General features: G+C 39.0%; 1 protein-coding gene across 2 annotated transcripts in view; it reads left to right on the top strand.

The window, feature by feature from the left end:
* Positions 1–20,995, top strand: part of cnot4b (CCR4-NOT transcription complex, subunit 4b) — a 41,267-nt gene that overhangs the window by 16,714 nt on the left and 3,558 nt on the right. Inside the window, exons 4-13 of one of the 2 annotated variants that reach the window (XM_055189665.2) lie at positions 5,145–5,231; positions 5,365–5,466; positions 5,547–5,672; positions 5,759–5,877; positions 8,927–9,130; positions 9,362–9,419; positions 9,540–9,795; positions 9,943–10,494; positions 17,292–17,513; positions 18,159–18,218. In XM_055189665.2, coding sequence (XP_055045640.2) covers positions 5,145–5,231; positions 5,365–5,466; positions 5,547–5,672; positions 5,759–5,877; positions 8,927–9,130; positions 9,362–9,419; positions 9,540–9,795; positions 9,943–10,494; positions 17,292–17,513; positions 18,159–18,218 — 1,786 coding nt within the window. The remainder of the gene's footprint in view (positions 1–5,144; positions 5,232–5,364; positions 5,467–5,546; positions 5,673–5,758; positions 5,878–8,926; positions 9,131–9,361; positions 9,420–9,539; positions 9,796–9,942; positions 10,495–17,291; positions 17,514–18,158; positions 18,219–20,995) is intronic. The other variant, XM_055189666.2, reaches the window with a different exon arrangement.

Raw genomic sequence — 20,995 nt, forward strand, 5'->3', positions numbered from 1 at the left:
ATCTTCCATGCACTTAGAGGGCTTTGCTGAAAAATCATTGTGGCAGATTTGAAGCGAAAGTATTATACGTGCCGAGAGCATTCAGTCAATCATCTAATTTTTGATGAAAGTGTCATTTAGCATCTTTTGCATTTAATTCCTTTATGTTTTATTCATAAAGCAGAATATGGATTAAAGGAACAGTATGCCCTGATATGTCACTAGACATTAAGAAATCATTTTAATTTCAAATACTTATATCACTGACAACAGTGGTCTGGCCAGGATATTGTAATTTAAAAAGTGGAGTTGCAGCCCTCAACTGATGTTTATGTTGTCATTTTGTGTATTGGCCACCAGTTGGCTGATTGCAGTACCAGTTTTAGCCACAAGTTTTGTTATTGCCATACCAGTTTTGGCCACAATCCTACATACTGTTCCTTTAAATAATGTTTTGGTTAGTTTCCATTGTTGGTTGCATATTTTTCATCTGTGTCCTTAGAAGGTCTTGGTCTGTTTAGTAACTGTTGAAATAGGAAGGTTAAGGAGCATTTGTCCTAGTTGCTTAAGCCTCTGTGCTGGTACATTCAAATTGTTTTGTGCAAGAAGACCAACCTGACATTATGGGTCTAGTAAATTGCTTATTGGTATGAACAACTTAGCCAGATAAATAATGTATACATTTCTAAGTATTTCTCATATTGCTGTTATTAATCTTTGACTGTTGAATAATGGTACATACAGCATATTTTTGAATAGAGATGTGCCGTTGCTTTTCTCAGTAATTGTATCTTCGATTTCTGCCTGGCCAAAATTGGTTGGAAAAATTCCATAAATGTACACATTTTGTAGGACCTGAGCCATGTCTTTGTCACCAGTGGGCTCTTTTTGCTTTGCAAGTAAGCAGCCTCCCAGCCATCCAGAAAACCTTGCAGTGATACGTATGTTATAGACCAATCTGAACAACATACAAAGTGCATAGGATTGTGGCTGCAATTTTGGCACCACTACATTTCTACTCAAATTTAATTTCTACTCTTCTAGTCCAATTTAGTATGAAGTCTCGTATAATTTGTGTTATTTTGGCATGGCACACAGACTTCTATCCATCTGAAGCTCAGAAGTGTTCACAATGAATTGCTTGCAGATATCATTAGATATGTAGATATGATTTGGTTTTATGCCACGCATTGTTAAAACCTATGAACATTGTTCACTGGAAAAAGGGATAAAGTTACCTGCTTACCAGCTACAGTATGTTTAGCCTGCCGTACAACCAACCCACAAAAACATCTCTCTGCCTCTTCTGTCTGACGTCCTTTCACTCTTTCTCTTTAGTTGCCATCACAACTGACGTCATGAACCCTGAATAGCTCTCAGCAGAGAACAACTTATTCACTGTGAAAAACACAGAGATTGAAAACACTTCTCTTTACAGGAGCGTCTGAATGAGATCAGGAGCACAGAGCCACTTATGAAATAGTTTCTTGACTGCACGGCCTTAATCTTGTGCTCCGAAAAAATCTTTACTAGTGAGAGAGATGTTTTTGGGGGGTGTAATTCAGTCTCTTAGAGTCTCCCTTCTATTACACTGTTAAAAATTTACAGTGCACTGTAAAAAGTGAAAGCTTACTTGAATTGGTACCACCTAAAATATTTAAACATTTTCTGCTTAAATTTTCTCACTTTAAGTGAAAAGGTGTAAAAACTTTAAATTACTTTAATTGGTAACACCTAAAGTATTTAAAGTGCACCTATTTGATTGCGAATAAACAACGTATTTTTGTGTATTTGGTATTATATAATGTGTTCGCATGGTTTATGGTTAAAAAACACATTATTTTTCACATACCGTACATTTTGTAACTCCAGATTTCCCTCTCTTCCTGAAACGCACTGAACTCATGGATCTGAAAAGCGCTGTGTCCCTGATTGGCCAGCTAATGTGTACACTGTGATTGGACTGAATACCTCTGATGTCAGCCGGAAATGTGACGCTCCTTAGGGCTGTCAAAATTATGAAATTTGTTTAACGATTAATTGTCAATAAAGTGTCTAAAAAATAACTGAAAATAAAATTGCAATCAAAATAAACCGACTACACCACACCGGAACAGGACTTAAATAGTAGCCAATCCTTCTAAGGTCATATTAGTACTGGACCACATGTCCTTAGTGGCTGCAAAGAAATTAATTTCTTACAGATCCTTAAGAATAGCATCCTTCACTTCCCTAAATTTGGAATTGCTGTTTTACCTGGCAGTTCGTGCTCCTTATCGAAGTTTTGCAGAATTTCTTTTTTTCACTGTATTTAATTGTGCAATAGGCTTTATGCCCAGCTGCACTACTTCCTGAACTTCAGCCAGCTCCTTGTTTCCTGTCTGCCATTATTGGACAAACTCATTAATCCAGGTGTGTCTGATTATTGTTGTTGTGACCACCGAGGTCAGGCACACCTGGATTAATGAGTTTGTCCAATAATGGCAGACAGGAAACAAGGAGCTGGCTGAAGTTCAGGAAGTAGTGCAGCTGGGCATGAAGCCTATTTTGCAATGTATTGCATTACACTGTCAGTTAAGAGCGCCATCTGATACGGTCTCGTTTATACAGGCGCTGCAGCTCCCCCTTGTGTTTTTTAGAGAGATGTGCAATCATTGCAGTGATCTGAAATCATTGCAATGAGATGATTATTTAATCATTGTGACAGCCCTAACGCTCCTTACCATGTTTAAAAGATTCATGCACAATGCAATTCTGACAGGAGTTAACTTACAGGCTGTGAGTCCAAGTGGGAGGAATTATGATAATGTCGGTCGCATCTACATCACCAATCCCAGGAAGAAAACTGTTGCCTACAATCTGTGTGTTTGTTGTAGTCCAAGAAAAGAGATTTACGTTGGAGACGATAACTCGCGTCATCGTTTAAAAATTAGGGCTGGGTATCGATTCAGATGTTCCAGATCGATTCGATTTCGATTCACAGGCTGCCAAATCGATTCGATTTTCCAAATCTCGGGTCGTTTTTATACTCGATTCTCGATTCAACAGAAGTTTACAATGGGCAATTAATGAAAAGAAATTTAAAGCCACAACACTATCGTCGTCGTCTTGCTTGCGAAATCTAAAATGCTTCCATACCTCTAACTTTTTATGTGAAGGTGGCATCAACGTCGACAGAGCACCTGAAACCGTCATTGTAAGCGCTGAATGAATGAATGACAGGCTTGCCTCTCGCTCCTTGGTAACATCGTGCAAAGCAAAAAAGAGGGTTACATCTAGTGAAGAAGACTAGTAATTAGATTAACGTTAATCTTACGTTCAATGTTTGCTGAAATAAAAAAAAATCGATTCGTGAGTCGTGACCTTTGAGAATCGATTTTGAATCGACCATGTAAAAAAACCTGATCAATCGAAAAATATATATATTTTTACCCAGCCCTATTAAAAATTGACTTATCCATACTTACACCTCAAACGAAATGTAAAATCGTGAATCGGACCTTTGTTGCTCTTTAAACATTTTCTCACTTAAGTGAAAACTTCACATTTTTGCCATTACCAACTAAAGTATTTTTTTAAGGTGATCCACCCCTTACTTTTTACAGTGTCAAGAAATTTGTTTTGACAAATCTCTTAGGGTCTTCCTTGAGGAGTTGCTATAAATTATAAAAATAAAGTTAAATTAGCCTAAGTTATTTCAACTTAATTTTTTATAATTTAAAACAACTCTTCACTAGTCAAGAAATTAATTTCAAATTGATTAAACTTAAAAATGTAAGTGCAACAAGTCATTTTTACAGTGTAGGGATTTTTGGCCTTCACAGCCCCTTTATAATGTTATAATTTTATTCAAATACTTTGAAATGTCATTAAATATTTTTTCTAGTGGACCCCTTGCTGTACCCTGATACACCTTCAGAATTTTAATGACCCACGCTTAAAAAGTTATGGGATTTTTCTCACCGAATATTGTTTCTGTAGTTCGTTTTTTTACTTTGAAGTATTTAGCCGATTTCTCCTCTGCCGGTCTCATTTTGGTGTTTTTGAGCTTTTGTTCATTTCTCACTGTTCAGCGAAGGCGTTAAGTGAGAGGACTGCTTCACTCGAACAAAGACCACAAAGAAATATCCGGTCTGCTTTCACAGTTCAAGAGTGATCAGAATCTCAAATGCAACATGTTGCCAAGCTAAAGTTTTCCACCAATGAGCTGTTATTCACTTGCTACTTGCTTGTGTGCCACACTGTGTTTTATTTAATTTTTTATTGTTGATTTACGGACCTTGTTAAACATCCTCTGAGTTTTAGGTCATTAGTTTCCAGTACAGTCTGTTATTTGAAACAAATCCATTTTATCACTCGGTTTCCAATGACTGTTTTGTTCCAACTGTGTAAAACAATTTACCTCTTAAGCATTTTGCTTATAATTAACCAACTGTGAATTACAGAAATGATCATTTCCTGTCCTCAAATCCTCCTGGAAAGTATGTATGAGTTTGGAAGTCGTAATGACAGTGTGATTATTGTAAAAGTGATTTTGGTTGGGGATAAAACATAATGGATGCACTGGGCCAATTTTATTTTTATTTCTCTTTTCCACATATTGCGATAAAACAGGCAGCTTTGCTGGGTTAATGCTAATAATGTGCCAAAATTGAAATTGAAGAATGCAAATTGTGTATATAATTGGTGCATTATTCATTTTATCATACCGGAGGGTAAATTAATTAGTGACAAAACCGTGTAACAATGCATCACAGTAAACAGAATGCAAACAAATGGAAATGTACAGTCAACATTTACAAATCCAAATTAGCGGTCAGCGGTCATTACCTCATCGCTTCTGGCATGACGTTTGCAAGACGCTCCCAAATTGTAAGCCAGAGCCTAGGAAAGTCATGTATTTGCCATTAGTGGTAATGTAAGGTTTTGATGGCATTTGCAAGCTAAAATGTTGTAGTCGTAATTAATAATGTTGATTAGGTACATCTAGTTCCTAACCTAGATTAAACCTGGCCCTAGAAAAATCAATGCTGCTGATGGTGTCATGATAATCAGATGTACCCTTCTGTGAATGACATTTCTAAATGAACTGCTGTTGATGATCCGTAATGAGGTCTGCCGGTTTCATCAACATCTGTTTAAATATAATTGCTTTCCGATTGCAGGTCTTAAAAAGGCCAGAATACTTTGGGAAGTTCGGAAAGATCCACAAGGTGGTCATCAATAACAGCACTTCCTATGCTGGCTCACAGGTGAGCATCACTGTCTTCAGTCAACAACATTACATCTGTAAACTTGCCCTATAATAAAGAAGTGCATTATGTTTCATCATAAACATTATTCTTTCCTTGCATGTGCACTATTCATCCATCATTTTGTCCCCAGGGTCCTAGTGCCAGTGCCTACGTCACTTACATCAGATCAGAGGACGCCCTTAGAGCTATACAATGTGTTAACAATGTTGTAGTAGATGGGAGAACTCTCAAGGTAATTTATCTAACATCTTTTGAAGAATATTAATTCAATGAAATGTATAAACATATCTAACTTGTATTTCTTTCATGCAGGCTTCTTTAGGTACAACAAAATACTGCAGTTATTTTCTAAAAAGCATGCAGTGTCCCAAACCAGACTGCATGTATCTCCATGAGCTGGGAGACGAAGCAGCCAGTTTTACAAAAGAGGAAATGCAGGTATTTTGTTGCAGCTTTTATTTTAACCTCTTTGCTTAAATTTCTACAACTTTAAGTCTGAACTGTTTTTTATTTCACACCTGCAGGCAGGAAAACACCAAGAATATGAGCAGAAACTCTTACAAGATCTCTACAAAGCAAACCCCAGCTTTCTGCAGAACTCAACAGGGGAGAAGTCAAAGAGCAAACCGGGCACATCACCGAGGTTTGCAGTGAAAAATCATACTTCTCAAATAAGATAAAGAAAAATACTTGATATGATACTTATAATACTTTATTTCAGAAGTTCACAGAGGCTTAGCGTAATAGAAAAGAATAAGTAGGTGTGTCAAAAATGTTCCATTAGAAAAAAAATCCTATTATCGTGGGTTCACACCAGCCGCGCTTGAGGTGTCAAATTCACGTCTAGTTTGCCGCTTGAACATTTTGAGTTTACTTGCTTTATTCGCGCGTGAAATTCTAGTCATCGAGGAGTCATGGGAGTGGCTTCTGCGACTCTGCTCGCTTCCTGTAATCACATCACTACTAGAGGAAGCTCCTGATTGGTTAACACGGTGCGTTTTTCCGCCAAAGTTCACTTTTTTTAACTTGCGCGTTTGCCACGGCAACGCTCAATTTGCACCATTCTCACAAACTAGACGTGCAAATGAGACGGAATCGCGTCTGCTGTGCTAAATGCCTCATTCGCGCCGCGAGACCTCCAGACGCGTGTCAACGGGTCTTTACATTGACATAACATTGAAATAACTCACGCTTGACGCCTCTACTGCGGCTGGTCTGAACACAGCATTGGAGTTTCTCAAGCCAAAATATTTGTGCACTTTGTTTTCGGGGGTGGGGGGTAACGGTGTTTCATGCATTCTGACTTATTAACAGTTTAAGAGTTAGGTCTCTTATGCTTAACTTAGACAAAGTGTCAAAAAAGCAGTTGGACGTGTGAGTATGTCTGTGCCAAATGCACTTCGCCAGAGTTCGTACAAGTTTCGTAAAGTTTTTTTCATAATTTTACGTATCATGGGTAGATGTTACGTATCATATTTATTTTATGGGCACTTCCCCCGAAAAAGCACACCCACACGTCAATCACATGAGCCTTGAGACAGCCTTATGGAAACAGTGGATATAGTTTGTTTATCCGGGGTAGCAGCGAAGTTTTGTGTGTGTTTGTTTAACGTTGGGTTTCATTGAAAAGTCCCAACTGGGTCATGAGTTGCAGGCGGTAAGTAAGACTTCTGTGTTATGTTGGAAATCGCTGATCTGGTCTTTTATAAATCTGATAAAACTAAAGACTCATTGGATATATGAAGGATGTAATACTATTCTATAGTTACTCAAGACGGTGTGCCTCATAAGTCTTGAAAAGTGAAGCCGCTGGCTCTTTGATCGCCCCCTTGTGGCTGGCTGCAGTACAAGTCATAAACCCCACCCTCTCCTTTCAAACGAATGGGAAAAAAATTATATACACGTCCAATAAAAGTTTCCGAAAGATGATTTTGGTTATTTCAGGTAGTTGTTATCACGCTGATATATGTTCCAGTGTTCATTTTTGTGATAAGTTTAATTTTACCTAGTAATTTGATGCTATAGAAACAGGGCGTGTCATTATGATTGGCATGGTTAAATTGGTCACGCAAGCGTTTGGGCGGAAGTTTGATACCGCGGCTCCACCTCTGGCTCCACGGACGATTCCTTCTGCGCATACCTTGGCTCCAAACTGACGTTTTTACGTAAGATGGTGGCGACCATGGTTGGACATTTTTGGCTTCAATTCATTACAATGGAGGGAGGCGATGTCATGTCGTCCATTTTTTTTTACAGTCTATGACTTAAGATTTACGTGAGAGAAGCAGAAACAGCGTGTGTAATGTGAGCTTAAAGGGAACATTTCACAAGACCTTTTTCCCCAGAGCATGTATGTGAAGTTTTAGCTCAAAATATAGATAATTTATTATAGCATATGAAAATTGACAATTTGTAGGTGTGAGCAAAAATGTGCCGTTTTTGGGTGTGTCCTTTTAAATCGAGCTGATCTCTGCACTAAATGGCAGTGTTGTGGTTGGATAGTGCAGATTAAGGGGCGGTATTATCCCCTTCTGACATCACAAGGGGAGCTAAATTTCAATGACCTTCATTTCACATTTTCCATTTCAAATTACTGGGTTGTTCTTTTTCATGTTTTCTAGGTTGATAGAAACACTGGGAACCAAATTATAGCACTTAGGGCGCACTCACACTATCCAATCCAAACCGCGCTCGGGCGCGTTTGACCCCCAAAGCCTGGTTTGTTTGACAAGTGTGATCGCTCTGTTCCGCGCCCGGGCGCGGATTGGTTAATCGCGCCACGGCCGGGTTGCAGAGGTGGGCCGGAGCGCGGTTCACTTGGGCTCAGGCGCGGAAGGCTGTGGTGTGAGCGCATTCGCGCCTGAGCGCGATTCAAAAGGTGAAGACGTCAGCTGCGCGACCACTCAGCTTCATCTGCCACCGTAAAAACCTCTTGATGCACGCAGCGGGGTTACGTGAATGTCCGAGCTGCGCACGTAACAGATCAACTAAGCAATATGATGACATGTGAGAGGGCTGTCTGTAATCGCGCACCAAACGACTCCGGGTAAATAACACAGACTTATCATTATGGTGGGTTCCAGTGTTAAGGGAGAGCTTTACTTCCTGCTTTTTTCAAAACAAACGCATCTTAATGACGAAAGCGCGCCCGGACTCGGATCGATAAAAAGTACAGTGTGAGTGCGTGCACCATGGGGGAGAAGGGAGGGGTGACAGTCGCGCTGGGGCATGGTTTGGTTTGGTTTGGATAATGTGAGTGCGCCCTTAAACATGGAAAAAATCAGATTGATATGTTCCCTTTAATAGAATAGAAAATTATCCATTTATAAAATGCATTTTAGAATTGTTTTAATTAGGTATGCGCTTCTATATCGGCCTATAATTGGTATTGTAAGATAAAAGCATTTTGTCCCCTTTCGGACATTGGCCAGCTGATGAACAGGGCAGATTATAGGACTTCCCTTCTAGAAATTCATGACATCATAATTTGAAACAAGAAGTAAAAAGCAAAACTATCGGTATCTATATGTCATTCTAAATGAGTATCGGCAAATAAATTTTGTATAGGTGCATTCCTAGTTTTAATACTTCCCCCTTAAACCAGTATTATCAATGTTACGAAATGTAGTTTGCAGTCTTGCATTCTTGTCACGCCTCTATATTTTCCTTTCCAACATCTTCCACGTCCACAGTTCCAACAGTAACAACAAAGAAGCGTGGCCTTCATTACAAACCACAGGAAAGACACCCAATGGGCTTCCAGATTCCCATGAAACGCCATCTCTAGACGGCGGCTCAGACTCGGAAAACACAACTCCAGATGGACTGGACACAGAGCTGGGCCTGAGTCCCATCACCGGCCTGCCCCCCTTCATGTCTAACTGTGACCCTGTCAGGTAGCCAATCTGTTAACGCCTTATATCTTTGCATAATTATCTTCTCAGTGATTTAAGGGCAGCAAGGTTATGTTAATCTGTGAGGCATTACAATACATTACAGCTAATCGTTTTTTTCCTGAGGCTGTACATACTAAAGTGTTATGAGTAGCTGCATAGCAACAATATAAATGCTCCAGGATTGTTAAAATTGTACAAAAGTTGACTTGGCGTGTTTTTTTTTGTCTGCAGCCCAAGTAATAAATCTTCAGACAGCATCGGCATGAGTAATGGAGAAACATCACAACAAGTAAGTTCACAAGTCGTAAAAATGATTTTGATTGTCTTTGAAGAATAACATCAGTTAATTTTCGCATAAATGGCATTTATAAATATATAACTTGGAGTTGCATTATTTTTAACCCTTCAGATTTCTGGCAACGACTCTCCATCGCCCCCTCCTGGCCTGAGCAAGCCATCTTTAGTGGTGCCTATCTGTGTATCAGCGCTGACAGCACGGTCACCTTTTGAAAGTGCATCAGCTGACTCACAGTCGCTTTTTTCAGACAACAGCAACTTTCGGCATCCTAATCCAATCCCAAGTGGCCTCTCCGGCTTTCCCAGTTCCCTTCACAGCAACCCAGACTGGCCCACTACCCCAGAACCACAGAGCCTCTTTACCTCAGGTACATAGTTTAGACTTGACATCTGATGAATTTATAGGTTTTTGCTATTATGTTAACATTTATGTGTTTATATTTTAAATTTGTTAAGAAATGAATAAGTAACTAAATTTTATTGTATGCAGTAATTTAAAGCATTTCATCTTACAGAGACCATACCAGTGTCATCATCCACAGACTGGCAAGCGGCCTTCGGCTTTGGCTCTTCGACCAAGCAACAGGACGACGACCTTGGCTTTGACCCCTTCGATGTCACGAGCAAGGCGCTTGCTGACCTCATCGAGAATGAACTCCATGTTCAAGACAAAACCTCTTTTCCCACAACCACCACAATGTCAGCACCAGGCTTCCCCCACGGGCCTTTATTCGGCTCGCTCCACAACGCCCCCTCTGTGAAAAGTCCTCTTCAGCCCCCTTCGTCATCACACTTCCCCCCGAACTCCAGCCTGCCCTCGAGGGCCTTCTCCCAGGTCCCACACCGCACCGTATACAACTCCTTTAGCTTTCCCGGCCAGACGCAGACCTCCCGTCACAGTTGGATGGGCGGGCCCATGTGCAATAACCTCCCGCACTTGAATCACACCGGCGGCCATGGTGCCGCCCTTTCTTCTGGTGCACACCACAGCAGCTTTTTGGACTTAAATTTGGCACCACAACAGCAGCAACATCACAGTACGGGGCTCGGCGGTATTACTATGACAGGTATGTACACACAGTTGATTGTTTGTACGATCAAATTATTAAGATGATATACTATGAGGTTGCTAAATGCAGTTGGAAGCATAAACACACTTGATTATTTTCCATTATTGGTAACTGCACATTGGAACACTGGGTGGCAGTGTGGTGCCATGTTCAGAAATGGCTTGTGTAGGATCTATCATCCGATATCTCTGACAAAAAAACATTTAGGTGATTGCCAAGGGCTCTTTCTTGAAATAAAACCTTATTATTTGAAGTATAATGGTGAGCTCGTTGTCAGGGTTGTTGTAGCGTGTACAAATTGCAGAGCAAATTATCATCATCTATATGTACAGAGACAATATGTAGTTTTATTAAAATTAGCCTGTCTAACTTGAATCGAAAAGACACTAATGGCGGTTTTATACCACACACGTGAGTAGCGTGTAGGTTTAACGTTAGCAGCGCGTGAGGAGAGCGTTTGCCATGCATTACCATTGTGCTTTCACACCAGCTGCGTTTGCGGCCCATACCGTGCAGCTACTACAACAATCTCAAGTTAAAATTGCTTTGTTTTACACACTTTTATAAGCAAAACTTCTTCAAGATGCTTTTTTGACTGTCAGTGTAGTTTATATAACTGTAATTTGTTTAATCCACATTGTTTTCGTGCTGTTCTGGTCCGTGTAATGACAGATATAGACATATTTACACAATACACATAAAAAGCCCATGGCACATTATCAAATTTGATTCTACGAAGTGTATAAAAGGAAATGGTCTACTCAGTGTTTGACTGCATGATAAAATCAGTTTCCCCTCCCTACAGTATAAACATAAGATTTAGATTTATAGATGTGTCTGTTTTTCTGAAAGTTATTAATACAGATGAGGATTCATTTAGTGCATGGCAGAGCCATGGTACAAGCTGGGCCATATCGCATACATTGTCGCATGCGATAAGTGCCCGATAGTCAATGTGAAATTGCCCCGATACGGCTTTGTGTAGTAAATGCCGCTCCATATGAAAGCAGGTGATGTTGATTTACTACTAATCAAGGAACCGGCTTTACTGACGAGGTGCGCATGCCTCCCATGCAATTTATCGTGCAACCCTAATAAATATTTTTTTTGCGTCAATCCACAAGCATTTAAACCATAAAAAATGCACTGTTAGTTTAATTGAGCGTGAGTGGCGCAGCAAAAAAAGAGCTGACGCCGGAAGGTTTAAAAGTTCACACTGCTCATGCATGCGGTGTGAAACTGGTGTAATCCTGAAGTATAGTACGTTTTTTACGTGTACGCGAGGGTTAGCGTGCAGTGCGTGTGCCGCAAATGTCGTTATCAGAATAGTAGGCACGTCCTGTTTGTGCACCGTCTGACTTTTGTAACCGCGCATATTTGTACGCGTAGATTGAAAATGCACATGCGGGTGTATGTAATATGTAGCAGAGTAGAGTTATTGGAATTTGTCGCAATCACGTGCGTCAATTGAACTACGCTTTGCAAGGCTGTGTATTCAACTGTGCGTGTACACCGGGTGTGCCTAAAGGGGATCGCACACCGGCCGCGCAGCGCCGCTTCGCGTCATGCCTAGGAGAACTCGGAGGTATTGTAAACCGGAAGTGCACATTAAATAGCGTGAGCTTCGTCAGATAGTGTCTACTTCAAAATGTAAAATATACGTTAGCAGCTAATGTTAATCATTAATGATGTGGGACAAATATGATGTTATTTAATGTTAAACTATGTGAGTGGCGCTCTGTGGCGCGACGGATTTAAACAACTTCCTGAGTCACAGCTGGGCGGCGCGGACAGGCGCCACCTGGCGGCACTGGTGTGCGTATACTCATAGAAAGCAATGTGTTCGATTTTTTTTAGGATGGCGCGGCGCTGAGCTGCGCGGCCGGTGTGTTATTCCCTTTATAGATCGTAAAAGGAGAAGCCGCTGGCTTTTTGATTGCCCCCTGGTGGCTGGCTGCAGCACAAGTCATAAAAGTTATTTGGTCTTTTAATCTAGTTGTTATCACGCTGATATATGTTCAATTGTTCATTTTTATGATAAGTTTAGTTTTGGCTAGTAATTTTATGCTATAGAAACGGGGCATGTCATTATGATTGGCGTGGTTGAATTGGGCGCGCGAGCATTTGGGCGGAAAGTTGATACCGCGGCTCTGTCGCTGCCTCCATGGACGATTCCTTCTGCGCATGCCCTGGCTCCAAACTGAAGTTTTTACGTAACATGACAGCGCCCATGGTCAGATGTTTTTTGCTTCAATTTATGACAAGGGAATTAAGCAACGTCGCGTCATCCATCTTTTCTTACAGTCTATGGTGTACACTAGCATACGCTTAAAAAAAAAACTATACTCCAGGTTTAAACAAAGACCTTGTAGATTTGTGTTTACTCTCTGCTGTGGATTTTGAAATAGCTCATAACTTACAAAAAATGAAATGCCAGTTCTGTCAGTCTGAAGAGAGGCTACAGTTTGACATTTTATAAATCCCTTACCTGAACCCGTCAGCAAAGAGCAAAGCTGTTCAATCCGGATCTCAAATATCATAAAACCTTGGTTATTTTTTGATACCATAACAAAAATAAACAAGAAAATCTCTGCTCAGTAGACACCAAATTTCTTTAGACACCAAATTGTTCTTGTTTCGAGCACATAACACTTATCTTAACAAGTTGTCCTGAAGTATTACAGACCTCAGTACTTGAGTCTTGTACTGAGTAGTCAGATGTTTTGTACAATTTATATACGATAATGATTTCAATATACACAATTAGCAGATGTTTGCCAGATGGCTAAAAGCTCAGAAGTGCTCAGTTAAAATAAAACCCAAGTATTGCAGAAGGTCAGTTTTAGAGATTCATTTGTGGGTCAAGTATTAACATTAAATATTACATTTTGTTGCAGTTGGTGCAAAGAGAAACCAACATAAAATGGAAGAGCAACCTCGGGTTTTCATTGCTTATTAGAATATAATAAGCAATAAAAGATAAACAACTCGTTTTTTATTAGCACTGGTTTCATGTTTGTCTCTATTGTGCTATAGAGTGTATTTTATGTTTGTTTGTTCAATCCATGTGTCTCTGTGAGACAAATGCTCTTCCAAGTTTGAAATGGTGTCCTCCAGAGGATCCAGCTGCCCAGGACCTGGGAGCAGAATGTTGCATTATTTACAAAGACGAATCAAAATCCCAAAATAGGCTAGAAGGCCAACACATACAGTCGTCTTAGTGACGTGTTTTTGTGAAAGGCAATTTCTGCCATCCAGAATTAATTTAAATTGTGAACATAGGCGGTTGTGTATATTCAACACAATTTCATGCCAATTCATGAATATTTTACAAGGTGGCTAATTCGTATTACTTGGTACGTTTTTGTACGATTCGCCCCCTGACATTGGTGTTGGGGTTTCATAATTGTTTTTTCAAATTTCTTACAATTTGTACAATTCACTTGAATCGATGCATGTCGGCATAACGATGCTAAAATTATACAGCTCCTATGTTGCAACTTCATGTTAACAATGCAACAGTAAATCCAAAAAGTATAGTGATCAACGCGACTATTCAATGTCAGACTTAAAGCGTCACGACACTGCATTAAGGTCGATTAGTCTACTAGTTGGTTCACCCCTACAACTTATATGTCAAAATTAATTCATAAGAACCAAGAGAAACCATCACCGTCTACAGCCTAGGGATGCGCGATAATTTGCATACGATATCATACGCATCTTGTTTTTTTTTTTTTTAGTAAATCGCCATCACCTGCTATTCAGATGGAGCAGCATTTACTACACAAAGTCGTAGTTCATTGACAAACTGGGCCATATCGCATACATATCGCAGGTGATACGTCTGTGATAATTAATGCGAAATTGCTTTGTGTAGTAAATGCCGCTTCATCTGAAAGCAGGTGATGGCGATTTACTACTAATTATGAAACCGGCTTTACTGACGAGATGTGCATCGCATGCAAATTATTGCGCATCTCTACTACACCCGCGAGAGTCGGCTCTATGCTGCTCTTGTATTTATGTAATTCAATGGATTCAGTGATGCGGAATGACGTCGGGACCTTTTTGAACTTGATTTGGCTTGTCGTGTTAATTTAGCCTACTCAGCCTCCCAGGTATGTTCGATATGCTATTGTGTTCGGTGAATAAATGGTAATTTTACGTTAACATGTACAGACACCTATTCAGCCTGCTGTTCTGTGTGCCATTGTTTAGGTGAATCTGTATTTCCAGATTAATTGTCTGTTCTTGGGCTTGGATTTTGTAAAATAATTTTCTAAATAAACGCGACGAATAGTCCAGTGCGACTTGTACATGTTTTTTCCTCTTCAAAACGCATTTTTGACTGATGCAACTTATACTTCGGAGCGACTTGTAGTCGGGAAAATATGGTAGCCGCATTACTCACACATTCGTACGTCTTTCTATGATTTACTTCCGACATGTGAGATTGGGGGTGGGGTTTTACTTTTTTCGAATATTGTATGTTTTGGTACGATTCACTTTCATTAGAATCACACACAATCGCACGAATTCATAACAATCAACCAACTCGTTAAAGATGTACAAATTCCTTTGAGATCAGGCTAATATATTCTTGCCCACTTGGCTAAATGTGCATTTTCTAATCAGAGCGAAGGGATGTTGGGCTCTGATGACTCAGGAGAAAAGTATGTCATATGGCATCAGAGGGGAGTCCATCTGCTCCTTAAATTCCCATGTTGCTAATAATTAAATTATAAGCATAATCGGTTCAGCAGTATTGATGCTGTTGGCAACTGAGCAGGGTGCACTATTATTGTCCAAAATATAGGCTCCGGTTTTGCTGATGCTTTCATACTTTGTGTTAAAACTGGGTAATGTAGTTAATGAAGTTATATTTCAATGATTTTGTGGCTTGTATTAGCTTAATTTTTTTTAAATGGTAATTTTTGGTTTGGTCTTTAAAGGCCCTTTACGTGTACACGAGCGTACCTGCACAGTCGAACGCATAGCCTTCCAAAGTATATTTAATTTGACTTGTATGCATACACAGACATTCGACACATGCGCATTACGACAATTAGCAATACTACTTACTTCTGTATGTACAAAATTTTGGCGCACTGTACGCTGATCCTCATATATACGTAAAATGTGTAGTATACCCAGGTCTTTGTTCGTGTAAAATTGTTACTAAATGAAAACAGGAATGAACGTTGAAAACATGTTTTGTGACGGAGCAGTTTTTATTTAGATATATTTTCACTAAATTTGTTTACATTGAAATTATTTTCGTATTGATGATGACACAATCATTTCACAAGAGATTTGTTTTTAACAGTTTAGTCAAAGTTTAAAATAAACCAAAACATTTTTTTAGATATTAAAATTAGTGATGCACCGATGTATCGGCCGCCGATATTTATCGGCCGATTTTTGATGAATTTGAAACCATCGGCATATCGGCAATAGCACGAGAAAGGCCGATACCGATTGTTTATTAATTAACTGCATAAAGAAATCCATTATATGTAAAAAATGAGTTAATGATGTTAATAAAATAAATGCTGAATAGCAAAAACCACCTTTGAAGGTTGTCATGCTGTCTTATTATATTTGTTTTACCTTAATTTGTGCCTCTCTTATTATGTTGGTCAGTTGAATGTTAATTAGATCCAATCCATGTTCAGTAAAAATTATTTGATGCAGAAAAAAACTAGCTAATAGACCAACTGTATAGTATTGTATACAAGTGTTTAATATCGGTATCGGCCAGAAGTTGTCTGTTTAAATCGGTATCGGTATCGGCCAAAAAAATCCTATCGGTGCATCCCTAATTAAAATATTTTTATTAATATCCATCTTAACAATGGCTTGTAAAGTATTTCTATCTTAACATTTCAAACTTGACCCAAGTTAAGGACACTAAACTAGCCTTCTGGCACTGTTTTAATGAAACATAACTGCCCAATAAAGGCACATTAAAATACTGAAATATTCATGACCTTGCTTAATTTTATATAAACAAGGCAATAAAGTAAATGATAAATTATTTAACATATCGCCTAGTGTTAATCTTGATATTGTTGCATAAAACCCCCACCACCAACCCTGTGTGTTCATATATTAATGTTGTGGACATCCAGCGAGGTAGGTGGAGGTTTCCCATGGGCGTTAGCCGAGTCAAGCACAGGCTAGAGATCGTTGCCTCCTCCACTTCTCGATTTCTGTGGACAGAAGCAAACTATAGGACAAACAAAACAGGTCTAATTGTCCAATTTACAGAAGCTGTGTGTTATTAAAGCAGCATGTATTTTTCCAGTGTGACATAGGGAATCTAATTGAATAATAACAGTAAAAAGCTTTATAATGATTATTCCTCTATTAGACGGTATAAATAGGCTCTGAAGGCAGCGAAAGTTCGCCTGATTTTATTCTAAATTAAATATAAATGCTCATTACTGGAGCAGCTAGTAATTCACTGTACGGTCACTGAAATAGTGGATAACATTATATAAAACTAACACCCTGTTGCTGTTCTTCATTCTTACTGTATTTAAAGTCACTGTTTTGGCTTTAAAATACTTTGATCCTTAAATTTCCCAGTGTTAAAGGAAAACACCACTGTTTTTCAATGTGTTGATACAAATTGATACATGCCTATCTTTTTGTTAATGCGTGCATAGCTCGTCAATGGCGGGGAAAGAGTTAAATTATTGAGTAAATAAAATATTGCAATCCTAATGATTGTCTTTTTTGTTTTCCTCCCATCTCTCTTTTTCTGGGGTGGCTTCCTTCTTAAACAGAAAACAGTAGCTCACCAGAAAGTCTAAATATGAAGGAGTGGCAGGACGGGCTCAGAGCGCTTTTACCCAACATCAACATCAACTTTGGTGGACTGCCCAGCTCGTCATCGTCTTCATCTTCATCATCATCATCCTCCTCCAGCATGAATCACACAGGCGGTATCACACACAGCCTCAGCTGGGACGGCACAGCCAGCTGGATGGACCCTGCCATCATCACAGGTAAGCGTGTGTGATGGCTATAGCGACCCGGTTTGGGCGATACTGACTAATTTATTAGACCACCACCCAGTGTAAGGTTTGTGCCCTAAAGTAACAGTATCAAAATCATTTGTATGCATTTTCTGTATAATTGTTTTAGAAGAAAGGCTGAAAAAAATTAAAGCACTTTATTGTTTTATTCAGATATTCAATTAAAGTTATTCATTTAAGTTTTAATGGTTAAATGTAACTTTAGATTAATTAGTTAAAGTGCCCCCTCAGATGGTGTTTTGATTGCCTAATATTTTCTTAGATTCCAGTACAATAGGTTATAATGCGTGACTTCTTTTTAAAGTAAAAAAAACTCACGTAATATCAACTCATTATATGTCACCTTATTTTTTAAGGTGTTTAAATATTCAGTCTGGCTAAACCACTTTTTCCATCAGCCTACTTTGTTGTGATTGGACTTTCTGCATACAGCGTGTGACAGAAACGAAACGCAAAATGCGTACATACGCATGACTGACTGATAAAACATTACAGTTTGTAAACTCTAGTTAGTGACGTAGAAAAATGTTTCGAATTACTGACGACTCGTTGAGGCGATTCAAAGTCGACTCCTTAGTGTGGAAGAAAATAACTTTATTTGTCATGCACTTTCAGATGAACGACTCCGCAGACCGTTTACATTGATGGACAGCTACATTACGCACTGCAATAAAGGTAATTTCAGAAAATCCGTCTAAGGGGCACTTTAAATGTGCTAGTTCAAATCTGGGTATAAAACACAAATTCTTCCCTCCTGATTAAAATGGTGTAACGCCGAGAGCTCTCTAAAAAAAGGAAAGAGTCCGCATTAAAGCACTTTAAGAGAAATAGACAGATGAAGTAAAAAGCACTGTAATTGTTCATTTTTATGATAAGTTCTCATGTATAGCTCATTGGTAGAGCATTAGCAGCTCAAAAGGTCATGGGTTCGATCCCAGGAAACACATACTTATAAAAACTATACCTTGCAAATTCACTGTATATATAGCTTTGGATAAAAGCATCATCAAAATGCATTAATGTAAATTTAGTATTTGCAGATATTGGATATTATTAGCTTGACATCATTTTGAACTATCATTTTTGGTCCATTTCTGTTAGCTTTGGTATACTGCTAAGAGTTATCAATCTTTAGCAAATATTGGCATTCAGCTATATCTGTCATGCAGTACCAATGCTAAGTGCGATTCCAAAAATTGCCGCATAGTCACATTTCTGTTGATTTATCTTTAAAGGGACATCTTTAATTTTTAGAGTTTTTACAGAATCCATTCGGCCGATTTCTGGGTCTGGCGGTGCCACTTTTGGCGTGGCTTGGCATGGTTCATTGAGTCTGATTGGACCGTTGGCATTGTGCTAAAAAATAACCAAAGAGTTTTGATATGTTTCCTATTTAAAACGTGTACTAAGATCGACGGAAAATTAAAAGTTGCGATTTTCTAGGCCGATATGTCTAGGAACTATACTCTCATTCTGGCGTAATAATCAAGGACTTTGCTGCCGTAACATGACTGCGGGAGGCGCAATGATGTTGTGCACTGCCCGAAAATAGTCACCTGCTATTGAAAGTTACCAAGGGGACTATTTTCGGCTGCTGCGTAATATCATTGCGCCTCCTGCAGCCATGTTAAGTCCTTGATGGGGTTTTTTTGCGCAATGCCAATGGTTTAATCCGATTCAATGGATTATGCTAAGCTATGCTAAAAGTGTAAGCGCCAGACCTGGAGATCAGCTGAATGGATTCCAAAACTGTAAAAAATCAAATGTTTTTAGGGGAGCTGGAAAATGAGCATATTTTTAAAAAAGTGGAGTGACCCTTTAATTTAGTTAACTTACAGTGTAGTATAATATTGGCTAATTATCGATTGTATAGCATACCATGAAAACATGATCAGGTCTTATATAAACAAAAAAATAGTCACTGTACTCTTGAAGTTAACCAAAAGAATGGCCTGTCATTCTTTTTAAAAAGGTTTTGTTAGGTTTTTCCACATTTTTCATGCCATTCTTTATTACTTTGACAAATTCAAGTTACACATTCATTTTGCATTGAAAAGGAGCTCAAATGAATAATGCATTTAGGCCTTTAAAACATTTGTTCTGTAACCTTTTCACTAAAAATGTCAGAGATGTAGAGCCACATTAGAGGGCACACGTTTCAGATCAATTCTCTTCAGATGGTCTCTGAAAGCAACTGTGTGGACTAAAGTGATATCGCACGGTAATGTTGTGCAATAAGTACTTGCAATCAATGCGCAAAGAGGTGCTGCAAATATTTAGTGAAAATTTTGTAGTGTTTTTAACAACTCAAGATGCAACATAAATCACTGTTTATTGACCTCCATTACTGCTGATGCTTCTCCTACAACATACACAACAAGCTCTTTCTTTTTCGGCTTTTGCGTGCACAGCGCCTACTAGTGGTCTGCATGTGTCACGAACAACAACTCAGAAGTATAAATGAAAGGCGTTGAGGCTATGGCATAGGTCAGACGCAGAAGTATAAATCAGCCTTTATTCCTGACTAAATGGGGCTGAAAGAGCAGAGAGAAAAATTGTAAAGCTATAGTTGGGAGTAATCAATAGTTTTGAGTAAAGTTTTGACATTTTTCTCTGCCTGGGAAAGGGAAAATAGCAACGTCTTATCTATTGCTCCCTAAGGTTAAAGTTACAATCTGTATGGATGTCACGCCCGTTGTCTGGGTGTCTCACAGCAGCCGCCTGCAGCATCCATCATCTGCAGGGGGTTCAAAATGAATAGCTCACAGCAGGTCGGGATGTTTTAAATGGCACAAAAACCATCCAAACCCACCTTGTTTCCTTGGCAATTAATCCCATTATGTTGTTTGATTTAAGAAAGGTGTCAGTAATGTCACCAACATTACCTAAATGATTCATGGATGGGTACCAGCTGAAAAATAGTGGTTTTGTTGAAAGGAAAGCAAACTTTCTTTCTTTTAAAAAAAAGCGCTATATAAACAAAGAGGTGCTCCTGTATAGCTCAGTGGTAGAGCATTGTATTAGCAGCGCAAAAGGTCATAGGTTCGAACCCAGAGAACATACTTACTGATGAAAATAAATAACTTGTAATGCACTGTAAGTCGCTTTGGATAAAAGCGTCTGGCAAATGCATGAATAAATAAATAAATAAAATAAACAGAAATTTAATGGTTTTATTGCAAATTTATTATATGTAAATCTCCTGCTATCATGTAGTTCTTATTTTAAGGGCAGCCTGATCTCACAAATTTTCGTGGTATAGTCATGGAATATTTTGCTAATTTATCTGTGTCATTGTCACGGATCTCCGCATTTTTCCTTGTCCGTGCCACGGACTTTTTATTCCGTGTCAGTTATTGGTTACTCAATTGTTTTTCCCATTTTTAAACCATTGTCACCTGGGTTTGGGGTTAGATTTGGGGTTTGGGTTAGGATGTCATTTTATGTAACCG

This window comes from Misgurnus anguillicaudatus, chromosome 1 (genome assembly GCF_027580225.2).
Source record: "Misgurnus anguillicaudatus chromosome 1, ASM2758022v2, whole genome shotgun sequence".
NCBI lineage: Eukaryota > Metazoa > Chordata > Actinopteri > Cypriniformes > Cobitidae > Misgurnus > Misgurnus anguillicaudatus.